The sequence below is a fragment of the Impatiens glandulifera genome, chromosome 3 (assembly GCF_907164915.1).
Source record: "Impatiens glandulifera chromosome 3, dImpGla2.1, whole genome shotgun sequence".
In the NCBI taxonomy this organism is placed as follows: domain Eukaryota; kingdom Viridiplantae; phylum Streptophyta; class Magnoliopsida; order Ericales; family Balsaminaceae; genus Impatiens; species Impatiens glandulifera.
In genome coordinates, this window is record NC_061864.1 from 16,541,927 (window position 1) to 16,560,096 (window position 18,170).

Genomic DNA, 18,170 nt, shown 5'->3' on the forward strand with positions numbered 1-18,170 from the left:
TTTATTCCTCCCCATTTCCGGTATACTTTTAAGAAACAACATTTTTTTGTTTTATTTTTTTATTTTTTTTAATTAATGTTAATGCTTTTCGAAAGTGTTTTAAATAAATTAATTTCTTTGAGAGTAAATTCATGTGATGTTTGATTTATTGGAACTGATAATAAGTTTTTAGATACATCCGCGTCGAAATCGTGAAGTTCTTTTTGTAACACAAATGTGTGATTCGATCCTCCCATCTCAAGAAATCATCAAGTTGGACAACAAAGCATAACAACCAGCGACAATTTGAGTTGCCTTGGCCTTTCCATTTTGATCTTCCTTTTCTCACTTCTACTTAAATTATTTGTAGCGTTTGGAAAATTTCAATAATAGTCCAATTTTGAATTAGAATATGGTATCGGTGGTTGGAATTAAACTAATTTTATTAATTAAATGGAAATGATATTTGGGAAATGAAATTCACACCAAATTCAAATCTGAATTAATAGTGAAATTTAATTCAAATGAAATTCACACCAAATTCAAATGTGAATTAATTGTGAAATTTATTTCAAATAAAATTCACACCAAATTTAAATGTGAATTAAGGTGAAATTAATCCAAATGTAATTCACATCAAATTCAATATAAATTAAGGTGAAATTTAATCCAAATGAAAACGAATTTGTTAATTATTAAAATTATCATTAATACTTTGAATGAGACAATTAACAAAATGTTGTTAATTGCAATTGTAACTACAAAATACTTATTGATGGATGTAATTTGAAAAGATAATAAAAAGGCAAACAAGGATAACCATTGTATGAATAGATGATAGATTAGTGGTCGTTGGATTAAAGAATTGATTAATGGTTTTAGAGTTTAATTTTCGACTATAAATATCCCTTCACATTGTATTCCTCTCTACACATCATCTTATCATTTCTCACTTTATAATTCCAAAAGCATTTCATTATCTTTGTGAGTGTTCTTTGTGAGCGTTCTTTGAGTTTTTGTCTAGTTCTCTTGAAACCCAGTGATTGTGATTTATGTATTTTTGTTTAGTTCGTTGTTCTAGTGGTTTTCTAAGCTAAACATTACAGGTTTCGTTGTACCCTGGACAGTAGCCACCGACGAAACTCTCCATCACAAACGGGAGACGGTGAAGTTGTTTTAAGGGAGCTGTGATTTTCACAGGCCACAGAGCAAACAAGTAGATTTTTCTTTGCTTTATTTAACAATCTATTGTATTTCTTCTATTATCATTTTAATGTATCGATATAATTTGTATGTATAATTATTTTGAGATAAGATTACCGACAATCTTAAAATAGTATAAAATATTACTCATCTCAGATTTTTACACGTTTCTGGTTTTATTTCAGAAATGATTATCAAAACACCTACTTTCAACATGAGGATGTCGGTTCCCGCTAACCATCTGGATAAGCCAGAAAAGTTTGATGGCTCAAACTTTAAGAGATGATAGTAGAAAATGTTCTTCTACCTCACGACCTTTAGTCTCGCACGATTCCTCGCGGAGGATCCTCCTACTCCAATATGGATGAGCCATATGTGACTTCATCATCGGATGCAAATGTGCATCTGAACGTTGATGTGCAAGCGACTTCGTCCATTGATGCTTGACACTATTCATATTTCTTATATAGAAATTACATATTTAATTGTTTGTTATATTCATTGTACAATGTTTATAGTGAAAAGAATACGACCAAAGAACTATGACAATATCTTGAACGTAAATATAAATCGAAGATGCGGGTGCAAAAATGTTTATGGTCGGTCAATTTTTGAACTACAAAATGATAGATTCAAGACCGGTCATTAAACAAGTTCAAAAAATCTAAGTTATTTTGCACAAAATTCATGCTGAGGGCATGAATTTGGGAGAAACTTTCCAAGTGGTGACTATTATGGAGACGTTGCCACCGTCTTGGAATGATTTCAATAACTACCTTAAGTACAAACGAAAGGAGATGAACGTAGAAGAACTGGTGTCATTTACGCATTCAATAGGAAAATAAAAGCACATCCAAGTAATACTTTAGTCAACATGTGGCTAAAGCAAATGTGGTGGAACATGGTAAAGACAAGAAGAAACATAATTTTTTTGTCAAAAACTGAAACTTTAATCCTAAAGACGGAATTTCTAAGAAGTTCACAGGAAAATGTTTCAATTGCAATGACATGGGTCATAGATCTTCCAATTGCAAGAAGCCATGAAAAGTTCGAGAGGCTAACTTAACTCAAGGATTGTCGAACATTGATCTATATACGGTAATATCCGAGGTTAACTTGTTGGGGTCTAATCCATGAGAATTGTGGATTAACGCATGAGCTACAAGATATATTTTCTCCAACAAAGAAGTATTTGCAAGCCTCGAAAAAGTGAAGAATGGTGAAAATTTGTGGATTGTTCATGAGGAATTTTGCCACTTCTGACATACAAGGTGAATGAAAAGTGGTGTTAAGGTTGTCTTTAGAAAAAGATTTAACTTTAATTAATGTGTTGTATGTTCCGAAGATCCGAAATTTTTTGATATCCGGTTCTTTTTTAAGTAAACATGGTTTTAAAATTGTGATTGAGTCGGATAAAATTATTTTATCCAAATGTGGAATGTTTATATGTAGTTGTTATGCTAGTTATGGGCTTTTTAAGCTTAATGTAATGACAATTAAGCCAAATATGAATGAAAAGAATAACTCTTCTATTTATTTGTTGGAGTTTTCCATTTTATGGCATGGTAGACTAGGTCATATTAATTATGATTTGATTCATCGAATAGTAAAACTAAAGAGTATATCTACATTCGAAATAAATAAGAAACACAAGTGTGAAATTTATGTTGAAGCAAAATTGACGAGATCATCCTTTTAAAATGTCAAAAGAAATAATAGACAACTTGATTTAATTAATTCAGATGTGTGTGATTTAAAAGGAACACTAACACGTGGTGGAGGCAAATACTTCATTACTTTTATTGATGATAACACAAAATATTGTTATGTGTATATTCTTAAAAGTAAGATGAAGCCATAAAAAAATTTACTCTTTATAAAAATGAGGTTAAAAACCAACTTGGTAAAAAGATCAAAGTGTTAAGAAGTGATGGAGGTGGTGAATATGAATCACCTTTTGAAAATAGAACATTAAAAAAAATGACGAACTCACTTCTATTAAGTTCTGATCTACCATAGAACATTGGGGAGAAACTATTTTGACGACTAATGACCTTTTAAATAAGGTTTCACGAAAGAAACTAGACAAGAGTTCATATAAGTTATGACATGAAAGAAAATCATCATATAATACTTACGAATGTGAGGGTGTTTATCTAATGTAGACGTACCATTACCTAAAAAGGTAAAAGTTGGACCAAAAACTATTAATTGTATATTTATTGGACATGCATATAATAGTGGTGCTTATCATTTTCTTGTGTTTAAATCAGACATTTTAGATATTCATAATAATACGATAATGAAATCGAGAAATGCATTGTTCTTTGAACATGTACTTCTATATAATGAAGAACAACGTCCTCCAAAAATATTTCTTGAACTGAATGAATAAGAAAAAGAAAATAAAGTTGAGGTTGAACTTAGACAAAGTAAACGAGCTAGAATGGAAAAATCATTTGGTCCAAATTTAATTACTTTCATGATGGAAAGTGAACATTAAACGTAAAATGAAGCAATTACCTCGTCTAAAAACCTCAATGGAAAGATGCAATTAATAGTGAGATAAAATCTATATTGCACAACCATACATGGGAACTAGTGGATCTGCCTCTGGGAAATAAACCAATAGGTTGCTGAAGGATTTTCAAAAGGAAAATGAAAGTTGATGGATCAATTGATAAATATAAAGCAAGACTGGTGGTAAAAGGATATCGTCAACGAGAATGTCTTGATTATTTTGATACATATTCTCCGATTATGAGAATAGTTTCTATTCGATTGATTCTTGCAATTGCTTCTTTGTGCAATCTAGAAGTTCATCAAATGGATGTAAAAACAACTTTCTTAAATGAAGACTTGGGAAAAAAAATTTACATAGATCAACCTCAAGGGCTAGAAAATAAAGTTTGTAAATTAGTTAAGTCTTTGTATGGCTTAAAACAAACTCCAAAACAATGCAATAAGAAATTTGATCATGATATGATCTCAAGTGTATTCAAGATCAATGAATGTGATAAATGTATTTATATTAAAGACACAAAAAATAGTTAAGTCATTTTATGTCTTTATGCAGATGACATACTTATCTTGTGAAGTAATAATAAAATGGTTAAATCTACTAAAGATATGTTAAATTCAAAATTTGACATGAAAAATATGGGATTGACTGATGTGATTCTTGGAATCAAAGTGATTAGAACATCAGAAGGATAGTTCTAAGTCAATCGCATTATGTTGATAAGATTCTTGAAATTTTTAACAAGGATGATTCTACATTGGGACGCTTATAGATACGAGTCAACATATATATAAAAATCGTGGAGACAGTGTTTCTCAATTAGAATAATCTTGAATAATTGTGAGTCTAATGTACTTAATGAGTTATACAAGACCAAACATAGCCTATGCAGTAAACAAACTAAGTAGACACACGAGTAATTTAGATAATAAATATTGGAAAGTCATTGTACGATTACATATGTATTTGAGAAATACTCGTGATTATGGTCTGCACTACACAAGACATCTTGTTGTTATCGAAGGGTACACTGATGCTAATTGAATTTCAGATATGAAAGACTATAAGTCAACAAATAGGTATGTATTTACACTTGAATGTGCAATTATATCTTGGAAATCTTCTAAATAATCTGTTATTGTTAGATCCACAATGAAATATGAATTAATAGCTCTTTACAAGTGTGGTGAAGAAGTTGAATGACTACGTCTATTCTCAAAAGATATTTCAATGTGGTTTAAGACCGTACTAGCAATTTCTATTCATTGTGATAGTAAATATGCGATCGGACGAACTAGGAGTCATATGTATAATGGTAAGTCTAGACATATACGTCGTAGATAGGATACCATTAAATAATTACTCTTTACTGGAATTATCTTAATTGATTACGTAAACTCAAAATATAATATTGCGGATCCGCTAACCAAAGGGTTAATCAAAGAGTTAGTGTTAAAGTTAATATGACTTAAGCATACAATAAGTTAGAGTACAATTTCTTTTCCTCTCCTCCAATAATTTCTTTAATTTTACTCAAAAATATAAATAAATAATTTTCATATTAATATTATTTTTCTAAATAAATCAGATTATTTTCAAATCCTAAATAGAGTACAATTTCAAATCATGTATTTGTTTAATAAAAAAAAAAAAATAAGAACTTCAAATCATAAATTATATGAAATTGAATACAAATGGCATTTTAAATTTTAATTCCACATAAAATTTCAATTATATATTTTTTTCTAACTTAAAAAAATGAATTATAATTCTAATTAGTTTAAACCAAATATCCAAACAAATTTTAATTCACTAAATTCTAATAAACCGAATTTCAAATTAGTTCGAATTCAAATACAGTTTTCGAATTGATTTTCGAGTTTGAGTTTCAACTCAAAAACCAAACAATTCAATTTTTATTATTTATTATATTATTTATTATATATAATATATAATAATTTATTTATTATATTACTTATTATATATAATATATAATAATTTATTTATTTTATTATATATAATAATAATTCGCTCGGCCCAACAATTCTCTAAACCTAATTTATTAGCCGCCCAACTCATCTATTTTTTAACCTAATTTCTCAGCGGCGGCCTTCGCCCATCTTATATATATAATTCACCTCATTCTTTCATCTCTATTCTCATATGAAAGAGCCGCCGCCTCGCCACCTCCCTCTATCATCTCTATTCTCATATGAAAGAGCCGTCACCTCCTTCTCTTCCCTCTCTCATCTCTATTCTCATATGAAAGAGCCACCTCCCTCTTCCCTCTTTCATCTCTATTCTCATATGAAAGAGCCGCCATCTCCTCTTTCATCTCTACTCTCATATGCTATATAGTCACCTCCTCTTGTAGTCACCTCTTCATCGTTATCTTTTAGTTTCTTCTTTTAATCTTAAATCTCGATCTATCTTTCATTCAACACCTATTTCAAATTCAAAATCTATCTCCATCGTTCAACATCTATCTTTTTTTTTTCAACATCTTAATTCAAATTTTATTTTGAATTAGAATAATTTGAATTCAAGATTTAGCCATAAAAGAAAAAAAATCCGAATTTCATATGTGTACATTGAATCTTAACTATCAAATTCGAAGGCTCTATTTTAATGGCAAGAATTTGATAGTTGAGGTTCCATGTTCACCTATCGAATTTTCGAATTATGGTTCGATTTTGTTATTCACTCACTTCAAATAATTTTTTTTATTTATTTTCAAAACATAATTTACTATTTAAATTTATTTTTTTTATTTTCTTTTCAATTATAATTTTTTATTAAATACATTCTAAATTTAATTATTTATATTAGTATATTTAAATTATTTTTTATAAATTTAATTCTTTATGTTTTAATATTTATTTATACATTTTTAAAATTATTAGTTTATATAATATATAATAAATATTGACTTAATCAAGTTTCAAATACATATAAATGTATAATATATATTATTTAAAAATAAAATTAATATATATTATACATAATAAATGTAAAAAGAATCGGACTTATTAAACTATTTTAGTGGGTCCTACCTAAAAAGAAGGTGGGCTGGCCGATAGGTCCGTCCATTAGCACCAATTTCTAAACGGAAAATAAAAACTAAAGAGAGACACGTGTCCATCATTTACTCACAAATTCTCACGTACCGTTAAGTTTTTGGATATCAAAGTCCAATCCATTTCAATTTATTTTTCTCCGCCCGAAAATTTTATTTTTCTACTTTTTGCCAAATTCGGTCCAATTCATCTTTTAACGGGTTCGAGCCCAATTCTCTCTCTCTCTCCTCCTGCGAAACCCTAGATCTCTTGCAGCTGCCTGCAATCTGACCGGAAAACTGCTCGTCTTGGACCTTGGTTGATCGGCTCTTCTTCCGCTCCTCGAGGTATGTTAATCTGCTTCGTCTTTCGATTAGATAGTTGAGCTTAGAGTAGTAAATCTGAAAAAAATATCTTCGTTGATTAAATATGCTTAGAGTTGTTATTTCTCATTCTTTGTGTATGTATCGTCATCGTGTATCTTGGATTCGACGGTCTCTTCATCTTTTATGGTGTTTTTATTCGTGATTTTTTGTTGCTGTGTGTTGTCGCTTGTTTCTATCTGATCGTGTTCGTATTTGAAGCGATCTGTTCGTTTCAGCTCAGATTTGTTGTTTGATTCGAACTACAGAATCCAGATCTCCAGATCTGAGTTTTTTTTTTTTAAATCTCTGGTTTGATAGTTGCAGGAAGCCTATGGCTAGTTGGAAATTGGAATTCCAATTATGTCCCTATCCCTAACCTCTAACCTGTGTATCTGTTTATAGCGAGCGAGTTTTTTTTGTTGTTTTTTTTATAATTATCACTGTGCTTCGTCCATAGACATTGATCTTGACTGACATTCATTGATTATTGGTTTGTTTTGAATCTTTGATAGAGACAATGGATATCTCCGCTGAAAATATTGAAAACAATGAGTTGGTCACCTTAGAAACACCTACGATCAAACGAAGGAAGAAGAAGTCAGTTGTGTGGGAACACTTCACAATCGAGACAGTTGGTGCAGGATGCAGAAGGGCTTGCTGTAAAGTTTGCAAACAATCCTTTGCCTACAGCACGGGCTCGAAAGTTGCAGGAACCAGCCACCTTAAACGTCATATCGCTAAAGGTTCATGCCCAATGCTTCTCAAGAATCAGCAAAACCAATCGGCTACTCCATTTAGCGCGCCTTCTAAACTGGCTAACGGCTCTTCTTATACTCCTAGAAGACGTTACAAAACAACTGCCCCGCCCTACTTTGCCTTTGATTCAGATCGCGTTAGACATGAATTGGCGAGGATGATGATCATCCATGACTATTCTCTTCACATGGTGGAAAATCAGGGATTCATTAATTTTGTACAGAATCTCCAGCCTCGATTTGACATGCTGAGCTTCAATTCAGTCCAGGGAGATTGTGTGGCGACTTATCTGCGTGAGAAGACGAGTTTGCAGAAGATGATTGAGTCTATTCCGGGTCGGTTCTGTCTCACGCTCGATATGTGGACATCCAATTTAACGGTTGGTTATGCTTCTATATCTGGGTATTTTATTGATAATGAGTGGAAACTTCATCGGAAAATGCTTAGCCTTGTGATGGAGCCTTATCCCGATTCCGACACAGCTATCAGCCATGCTGTCGCAACTTGTCTTTCCGACTGGAATATGGACGGTAGGTTGTTTTCGATTACCATTAATCAGAGTTTAAGCGAATCTGCCAACGATAATCTACGAGCGTTGGTTTCGATCAAGAACCCTCTAGTACTCGGCGGTCAGTTGTTAATCGGGAGCTGTCTCGCTCGAACTTTAAGCCGAATCGCGCATGAAGCGTACACGGCGAGCGACAAAATCATAAGGAAAGTCCGAGACAGTGTAAAGTACGTTAAGATATCTGAATCCCATGAAGATATTTTCCACAAGTTGAAACAACAGCTTCAAGTCCCGGGCAGTAAGAATCTTATTATAGACGATCAAATGCAATGGAACAGAACATTTGAAATGCTTTCAGCCGCTTCCGAAGTGAAAGAAGTATTCTCGTGTTTGGACACAGTGGATCCCGATTACAAACCAGGCCCTACTATGGAAGAATGGAAACATGTCGATACCATCTGTACCTACTTGAAATTCCTAATCGAAACCGCCAAGATCTTAACTTCCTCAACCCTTCAAACGACGAACATGTTCTTCCACGAGGCATGGAAGATTCAGCTGGAGCTCACAAGAGCCTCTGCCAGCGAAGATCCATTGATCGCAAGTATAACTAAACCGATGATGGAAAAGTTCGATCGGTATTGGAAAGACTGTTGCCTAGTATTGGCGATTGCTGTCGTCATGGACCCCCGGTTCAAGATGAAGCTAGTAGAATTCAGCTTCTCTAAGATATACGCCGAAAACGTAAACGATGTAATCAAGATCATCGACGACGGTATTCACGAGCTTTATCAGGAATACGTCGCCATCCCTCTTCCGCAGACGCCTAATTATGCCGCGGAAGATGACAACGGTAATAATAATAATGACAACGAGAGTGGGAAGTTCGACGCTGGGGTGAGCGAAGATGTGCTAGGGCTAGGGGGGCTGGCGGATTTCGACATGTTTATAATGGAGACGAGTAGCCAGCAGTCGAGATCGGAGTTGGATCAGTACTTGGAGGAATCGTTGTTGCCTAGGGTTCACGAGTTTGACGTATTGGGGTGGTGGAATATAAACAAGATGAAGTACCCGACGCTGTCGAGGATGGCTCGTGATATATTGACGATACCGGTTTGTAGCGTTCATAAGGACCTAGTATATAGTAGGGTTGGAAGGGTCATGGATTCCAATCAAAGTTCTTTGAGGCCGGAGACGCTCGAAGCGCTTGTTTGTGCAAAAGACTGGTTAGAAGGAGGGGTAAGTGAAATCTATGTCGAAGAAACTACCAATCCCCATTTGAAAATGGATTTTCCGGTCTAGTTTTTATTGTTTATTATTATTTGGATATTCTTCATTGTTGAACTTCTTCAATGTGTAGTAACAGTAGACTATAGACAATAGTAGGATTTCAAAAGAATTATATCATCTGATGAGGGTGGGTCATTAGGATTTTAAATCTTTTACTGTTTCTTTCTTTCTGGGATTAATTAATAATCTTCTTTTTTTTAATTTTCTTGGTTTTAACTTGGGCCTTGTTTCATAATGTTGTATTATATTATCTAGGCCTTATTTGATTGATTGGGTTAGGGAATAAATAGTTAGTTTTCTTGGCTTAATTTGGTTTTATTAAAATATGTTATTATTATGCTATTTTGTGTTGTTTTAGGGTGTTCATATTTAACTATTACCTAAATCTTCACATAGTAAATTTTTTACATATTTCTTCAAATAAATTTTTTCATTTATAAATTTTTTCATTTTTATGTTTAAATGATTTATTATTATATTAAGTTTAATTATTTAATATTATATTTTATTATTACTAAACTTGTTGATTTGCAAATGGATCTTCTGTTCCAGGAGGAAGTAAAAAAATTATTATTTTTTCTACCGTCTTTCAAATTCATAAAAAGCTTATTAAAACAGATATTGGGTATCAAATATGGATTTCATCTACTCCCCAATAACCCAATGGATACTTTCTATCTCCACCCGAACTCGTTTTTTGGCACCCAAAAATTGATTAAAAGTCAACCGACTCACAAATAATAAACACTGTTTTGAAATGAAAATATGTCAATAATATGACTAAGAAATCAACCATATCAAAATGATTGGCAAAAATGGTTTATAAAACTCGAAGGCTCAACCTAGTCTCATTTACATTTATCTTCACTTCAATCTTCGTCTAACATGTTACCTACTCCATTAACACCACATTTTAAAAAAAAAATCAGCAAAGTAAAAAGCAAATAGACTCAAGCCACTTAAACAATATATTAAAATCTTTTAAGCATACAATAAATACCATAATTTGAGAAAAACTTAATGGAAAAAAGACATGTAAAAATAAATAAATGTAAGAGAACTTATTTCAAGAATAAAATAATTGATGATTTCTAACATAGACCAATTCATCAATAAATTAAAAAAGTGAATACTAGGGGTTTATACATCAATGATCAAACAATATATAATCAATAATCACAAAAAAAAAATACAGCCATATTGGCTCATTTACAATATTTATCAATGGTTCATACATACTCTCTATATCCTGCTTCTTCAGCATCAAGAAACAGGATGTGATGATTCAGTAGAAAAATCTCGCCCATCTTATTCATGATGCAAAATAACCAATAATCCAAATAATAATATCATCATTCGTTCACACAAGTCCCGGGTATTGACCATAATACCCTTGAACCGGAACACTAGCAACAAAAGGATCGCCAAAAGGATTTATTTGTTGCTGCTGTTGCTGTTGTTGAGGACCCATCGGCAAATTCTGCTGCTGTTGGTGCAACATGAAAGCTTGATTCTGATCAGCCATGGCTGCCATTTGTACAGAAGATGGAGCTGCCACATTGTTTGAACCATAGAATGGATCATATGTTGCTGTTGATTGTGGTGTCTCCCAAGGATTATTATTATTATTATAGCTAACATTTTGCTGATTGCTTCTTCTTATGGCATCGTCGTATAAACTATCTAATGTCAGTTTATCAAACCCTCCCCCCTATCATCAAAAAGTTAATTTTCTTTACTAAAATGTACCAATGAATAACAATGAATAATAGACAATTTGTACCAGTTGGCTAGCTGTTGTAGAATTCAAATTGGAGTTAACGTCCGTAATAAGAGCTAATTCCCAGTCTGTCGTAGTAGTAGAAGCATCTTCAAACAAAGAAACAACAAATTAATATCAGTTGAAAACAGTAACAACACTTTAACTAAAAACATACCAAGAGGTACAATAGCTAATGCAAGAGCATTCTTCTCATCCAATTCTGAAACCGCAACAATGACCGGATCATTCAGATCCTGTAAATTATTATAAAGTTATTTCATTTATTCATGCAAAACTACAATATTTACAAGCAATAACACCACATAAACTAATAATCACCATTAAATCGGGGGGAGTAGCAAGTGGAGGAGTTTCCTGTTTAACAGGTTCGGATTCAGGTTCGGGTCCTTCGGGTGGAGGACTTACTTCTTGTGTCTGTTCATTTTTGTTGTATTCTATAGCCAAAACCGCGGCAGGAGAAACACTTTTATCACCTGCCTGTTATTTTGTAATTGGAATGAATGATGAACGTATAACTTTATCATAAAAACAATTGTTAAGCTTTCAGTAGGAATTAATTCCTAACCTGCTGGTCTTTACTGACAGCTTCTCTCAAATAATCTTCCATGGATTCCACTAATGAAGCAAGGGGCTAAATCAGAAAAAAAAAAAACAAATTATAATTCTTTTCTTTACAGTAGAAAAAAAAGAACCACTATGGAAAACACAAGAGACCTGTTCAATTTTAATAAATTTCTCTCCACGTCCAATATCAAGGTTTTTACAAACTTGATAAAACTCCGAAAGCCTCTGCGCCTGAAATTCCATCCATGTTTATATGAAATGAAATACAGGCAAGTTCGTTTTCCAAATAAATCCATACCTGCTGTTCTGCTCTATGGTGTATATCGAAAGCCTTAAAAGCATCTTGGCGTTGCATCTTAAAGAACTAGAAAAATAATCACATGTCAAAATAAGTATGAAAAATGACTCTTTTATTTCGAAAGCCAAAATGCAAACCACACCACTTACCTTATCAGTCAAGTTAGTAATACCATCACTCATGGCTTGATAGATTTTGATGCTTTCAGAAACAACCTGAAATAAGGACCAAACATTCTTTTATTGGTCACAATTCCATCTATAAAATTCGCAGCATCATAAGATCCGCGTACTCACCAAAGAAAGTGCTAGATGAATCACAGTATTACGTACAGCTACACCTTGTGGCTATCAATGAAAACCATAATCTCCTCAACCTCGGTTAATAGTGAGTTATTCACAAAAAAGAAAAGAAAATGGAACATACCAGGCAACCGAGAAGACGAAATAGAAGTTGTTGCAGTGCTGGTAACTGCTCCAGCAATTTCGGTGTGTCCAAATCTTTAGTTCTCTGCAAAATTATAAGCATTAACTAAGTTGAAATGTCGTGTAACTGCCATAATAAGAACCCTAGAGGATAAACCAGTTAGATAAGTCATCCTCACCAGGCCATTTGTCACCACATCAAACTTCAGTACATAAAAGCATTCTAGTTTCTCCTCTAGAAATTGTGCGTAAGAGCGAACCCAAGCAGAATAATCCCATGCTGAAAAGAAGACAATTTTCCACAAATAAGGTCTTATAATGTAATTTGTAGAAGAACCATAACTAAGAAGAGATCGTATTCGTACTCTCTGGACTAGTTTCATCCTTAAACTGAGCCATGTTGAAAATATGGCCTCTGTTCCTTCCATAATTGATAAGTTCTTCATGGAATGTTTGATCCGTTTCCTTAAGTGCACGGTGAATAACAATCAATGTCTTAAGTGCAACCTAAGCATAAGAAGAATGAATGAAAAATGGTGAACTCTTGTTTTACACAACACAAATAATATCTCAATCAAATAAGAACATACAGCCCAATTACGTGTCTTTGATAATCGTCTAGCAAGGCCATTTATACAATAGGCAACATCAGCTCGAGGCCTTGTGGATGAAATGGATGCAATAATAGCTACACAAGAGCGGAAAAGAGACTGAGAAAGCCCTAACAATAAGAAATTGACAATCACAGTGCAAAATATACAGACCTCTAACATGTTTCTCTTTTGCTGGACGTTCATAATGACTTGTTGCCCTAACTATAGCAATGTCTAATTCCTGAATATGACAGAATAATTATAAAGATAAAGAAAGATAAGGAATACAAATTAAGGTTAAGCATGGATCTATCTATATATATATATATATATATATATATAAATACCTTGTAATCACTGTTTACTTTAGCTAAATTAACAGTAGTGGAGTCTTTAATCGCTCCAAGAGCTGTCCTGATACCGCCTCCTGACATTTTTCTCTTCCTATAATCATATATTATGTATCATAAATCCATTTATGTAATGATACTGGTCTGAAACTTTGAATTAAGCTAAACAAAACAAAAAAAAGTTCAAATTCAACAACGATTTCATAATTTCGACGTGAAATCATCAATTATCAGATATGAAACAACAAGTATCACGATCAGAGTAATTCTATTCGATATAAAACCGCTCTTAGATAACAGTGATTAAATCGAGCTCGTTCTTTGAGAAGAATTCACTTCTTCTTCTTTTTATTCTGATTCTGCTTATCATTTAAGTTATAGCTCGATTTGAAAGATATAAGAGAAACGATATATACCTGAAAACGCGGAATATTGAGCTCAAAATGACTTTTCAAGCTCAAGTAATAACAACGAATTCAATATGCCGAAATCGATCGAGAGAGATCAGTATCAGCTTCCTTATAAGCCTTACCTGAACCAGAATGCGGATTACAGAGAGAAATGGTGATAGAGAGAGAAACGAGTCGGTGGAGCGATGGTCAGAGATGAAGAATAATCGCCAAAATTGAATCTTTCAAGCATGGTAGGGAGTGTTCTGTAATTATTTCGTTTTGGAAGAAGATTAAAATAGCCCCTGAAATGTTTTCCATACATAAAATAAATCCTTTTCTTACAAAATGTTACTTAATATTTATTATCCATTTATTTTTAATATTTAAGGTGTGTCAGGGAAATTTAATCTTGTATCTTTATGAGTAAAACAAATACTAATAAATCTTCAAATAATTCTTGATTAGACTATTATAAAATTATTTATAACCTTGATTATTAAAGTTCGACAACATTTTTTTTTACATTGGTAACCTACAGTTTTTTATTTGGCTGGAGATAATAAGGGAAAAGATGTGATTTGATCTCGTTAATTAATGTAATATTTGTTTGAAAGTGAAGAATTAATTTATCATATTCTTTTTTATTATGACCTTGTCAAAAAGATGTGATCTCTTATGTAGAATCTCTTACATTTTTAATGGGATACATTATACAGAATCTCCTACATTTTTAATGGAATACACTAATAATATCATCGACTTATGGTTCAAATGAATTGAATGGAGATCTATTAACAACATCGCGGACGATTGAAAACTAATTTCCTTTATCATGTGGTGGTGGACGATTTGAAAAGAAATAAATAGAAGAGTTTTCGAAGAGAAAAGTTATAGGTACAATCGTCTCAAATATTTACGCATTCGCTTCGATCCGAAAAAAAAAAAAGGAATTGTATATCATGAAAAAATTTCATTTTGTTAAAATGTTTTCGTTGTTTTTTTTTTCACTGAATTAATCTTATGCTTTTCTTTTTTTTTAATAAAAGTTGACTTTTTTTTTAAAAAAAAAATTGCTTAACTTCCATCTCTCATCTATTATTCTTGTTATTTATTATATTTTTATTTTGAGCATTTTTTACCATAAAAAAATAAAATTTTGTCTCAAATTAGTTACACAACCTGTCAAATCATTTTGGTATTTACCTATTTAATTTTTCATTTGTCAATGGAGGACTCATTAGATCTAATATATATAAATCGAGGGCTTAAATGACATTCTAAGTTTGGGTTTATTTAATATTTAATTATTTGAATCTAATTCATCTTCTATGTATTTTTTATTTTTTTGGGTGAAGTACAAACTGACTACTATTTGTCAGTGTCGGCTACAGAACCCAGCTACCCTCAATTGTACTAATTATAATCATAAATAATTGAAAAGGATTTCTTTTTTTTTTTAATTGAAATTTTATGTTTTTTTGTATGCAAAAAAAGAAAAGGCTAAAATTATAATTTTATTGGTCAATGAAGACTTATATTAATAGGTCTATTATTAGCAAGAGCTTAAATAAATTGATTCAAAAGCTGATGAGTTGAATAGTAAATTAAAAAAAAAAAAAACTGTTTTGGCCCAGGATTCTGGTAATAGTTCTAATTTGGCCCTATACTCTAGTATAAATACAATTTAGACCCCTTTTAAAATTGAATGAATAAAATATTGTCAATGGAAATAACCCATAATTATCTAGTTTGTATTGCGTGGCAATCCATAAATTTATAATACACTTTAAAATAATAATAAAATCCTAATATTCATTTGAGCATATAATAAAGAAGATTAATAATATAAAAATAAATAAATTATCATATAATATATATATATATATGAGTTAGAGTTAAGACATTAAACAAATATTATCGAGAATCAAATAACACTTAAACTTGAAGATTAACTAAAATTTGTGGAAAGAAACATCAATTTATATATATTACTCTTAAAAATCAAATTATGATTATATTGATCTCAACTATGATTATAGAAATATAGAATGATTTAAATGCACTAAAGTAACATTTTATTTTTCCGATTAAATTTAATTCTTCTTAGTGTCATATTTTTTCATACACCTTTAATATCATTTTACAAAATCTAATTTATTTCATACATTATTTTATCTATAATTTAAACCATGAATTATTCAATACTACAAACAAAGTAAATCTTTCATATAAAGGCCACTATTTAGAAATTTGTATTAAATTCATAAATAAAATAATTGAGTCATTGTTAAAGTTCTTCTGAATACTTCAATTACAACTAAAAAAACATTGATTATGTACAAGATAATATCAATTAATGTAAATGTTCAGTTAAATTTAGGTAGGATACCAAGCTAGTTAGTTTGCAACCTTTAAGGCATTCAAAATTGACCAAAAATGGATTTTTTGAAAGTTGTTTATAAGTTGCTTTCAAGATTAATCTTATTTAAAAGAATTGATGTTTATGTGTTTGTATATGAATAGTTAATTAATAAGTTTTTAAATATAATGTAATCTGGTCTAAATCAAAATCTATTTGGCTTTGGGGAAAGGACTTGTATTAAGTTAAAAAGAATTAAGATAAATAGATAGATTAATTATTATTCATTAAGTTATTTAAACACGATTAAAAAATAACTTTAAGTTATGAACATCAATTAACTTAATTATACAAGTATAAGTATAAAATAGTCTTTAAATATTTTTAATATTAATTTATATTTAATTAAATTAATTTATTAAATACTTAAAATTTAAATATTTTTTTATATTATTAAATATTTAAGTAATTAAATGCTTCAAATAAAATAGAGAAATGATTGTGGGAGAAAATTTGGGAAAATAAATTACATGACACAATTATTTTTCAAGTGTCAGAGCATCTCCATCGGTGGGTGGAAATCTGATGTGGAGGCAAATTGTACCTGGGTGCGGGGAGAGTTTTCCAAAAGGAGCCTCATTTTTAATTCAACTTTTCAAACTAGCCTCATTTGTTCAATCTTCCCCAAACTAGTCTCTTTTACTATTCAAACTCGAGTTAACTCGATATATATATATATATTATATTTAATTATTTATATTATTATTTTTTATAATATAATATCATCACCTTTATAAATAATTAATATATATTGTTTCTTTACCAATTATTTGTTATGTTTTCTCTGTATCATTTTCTATATTATCATTTTAAAACATCTTCATCCAAATAATTATTTATTAGTCTTCTGTTCTTATCAAATATTTATTATAAATTATTTAGTTTTTTTTTTTTTTAACACTTCATACATTTTTTAATGTATAAATAAAAAAAAAAATATTGTATTGTTAATTCACAATTTTTTTAATTGTATATTCAAAACTTTTCATTGGGTTGTATATTCAAAGTTTTTCATTGTGTTATATATTTAAAACTTTTCACTAGATTCTCATTTCATAACTTTCTGCTTAATCATCTTTATCGATCGATAATATACAATAAAATGAAAAACTTTGAATATACAACACAATGAAACGCTTGGAATATATAATAAAAAGTTGTAAATTGACAATACAATTTATACAAAAATAATTTTTTATTATTATTTATATATTGAAAAGTGTATGAAAGAGAATAAAACACTAAATAATTCATAATAAATATATAGTAAGAAAAGAAAACTTAATAAATAAAATTTTGGATGATCGATGTTTTAAAATGATAATATAAGAAATGTTATAAATAAATCATAACAAATAATTGGTAAAAAAACAACATATATTAATAATATATAAAGGTGATAATAATATTTGTTATATTATAAAAAAAAATAATTTAAATATATAATATATATTTAATAATAATTTATTATATTAATAAAAAAAAGTTATATATATATATATGCTGAGTTTGAATAGTGAAAGATACTAGTTTGGGAAAAATTGAACAAATGAGGCTAGTTTGGGAAGTTGAATAAAAAAATGAGGTTAAGAAAACCTCCATGAATGAATGGGAATATGGGTATAATTGGAACTAATTCCCAAACTAACTTTGTTTGACGTTCAACTT

The 18,170-nt window shown here is 30.6% G+C and overlaps 2 protein-coding genes across 2 annotated transcripts; one reads left to right on the top strand and one right to left on the bottom strand.

Moving 5' to 3' along the window:
* The first annotated feature begins 6,947 nt into the window (after window positions 1-6,947).
* Window positions 6,948-9,894, top strand: LOC124932089 (zinc finger BED domain-containing protein DAYSLEEPER-like). The gene is made up of 2 exons (XM_047472695.1): window positions 6,948-7,106; window positions 7,637-9,894. The coding sequence occupies exon 2, from the start codon at window positions 7,642-7,644 to the stop codon at window positions 9,688-9,690; it is 2,049 nt and encodes a 682-aa protein (XP_047328651.1). The 5' UTR covers window positions 6,948-7,106; window positions 7,637-7,641; the 3' UTR covers window positions 9,691-9,894.
* Window positions 9,895-10,775: 881 nt separating this feature from the next.
* Window positions 10,776-14,319, bottom strand: LOC124930839 (putative clathrin assembly protein At5g35200). Its single transcript, XM_047471201.1, has 16 exons — window positions 14,108-14,319; window positions 13,689-13,785; window positions 13,513-13,582; window positions 13,339-13,436; window positions 13,114-13,255; window positions 12,928-13,028; window positions 12,750-12,833; window positions 12,620-12,670; window positions 12,473-12,538; window positions 12,324-12,389; window positions 12,176-12,256; window positions 12,027-12,092; window positions 11,780-11,938; window positions 11,616-11,694; window positions 11,462-11,547; window positions 10,776-11,389 (listed from the first exon to the last, which is right to left on the bottom strand). Exons 2-16 carry the CDS (start codon window positions 13,773-13,775, stop codon window positions 11,039-11,041), a joined length of 1,587 nt encoding a protein of 528 aa, XP_047327157.1. The 5' UTR covers window positions 13,776-13,785; window positions 14,108-14,319; the 3' UTR covers window positions 10,776-11,038.
* Between the last annotated feature and the right edge of the window lie 3,851 nt (window positions 14,320-18,170).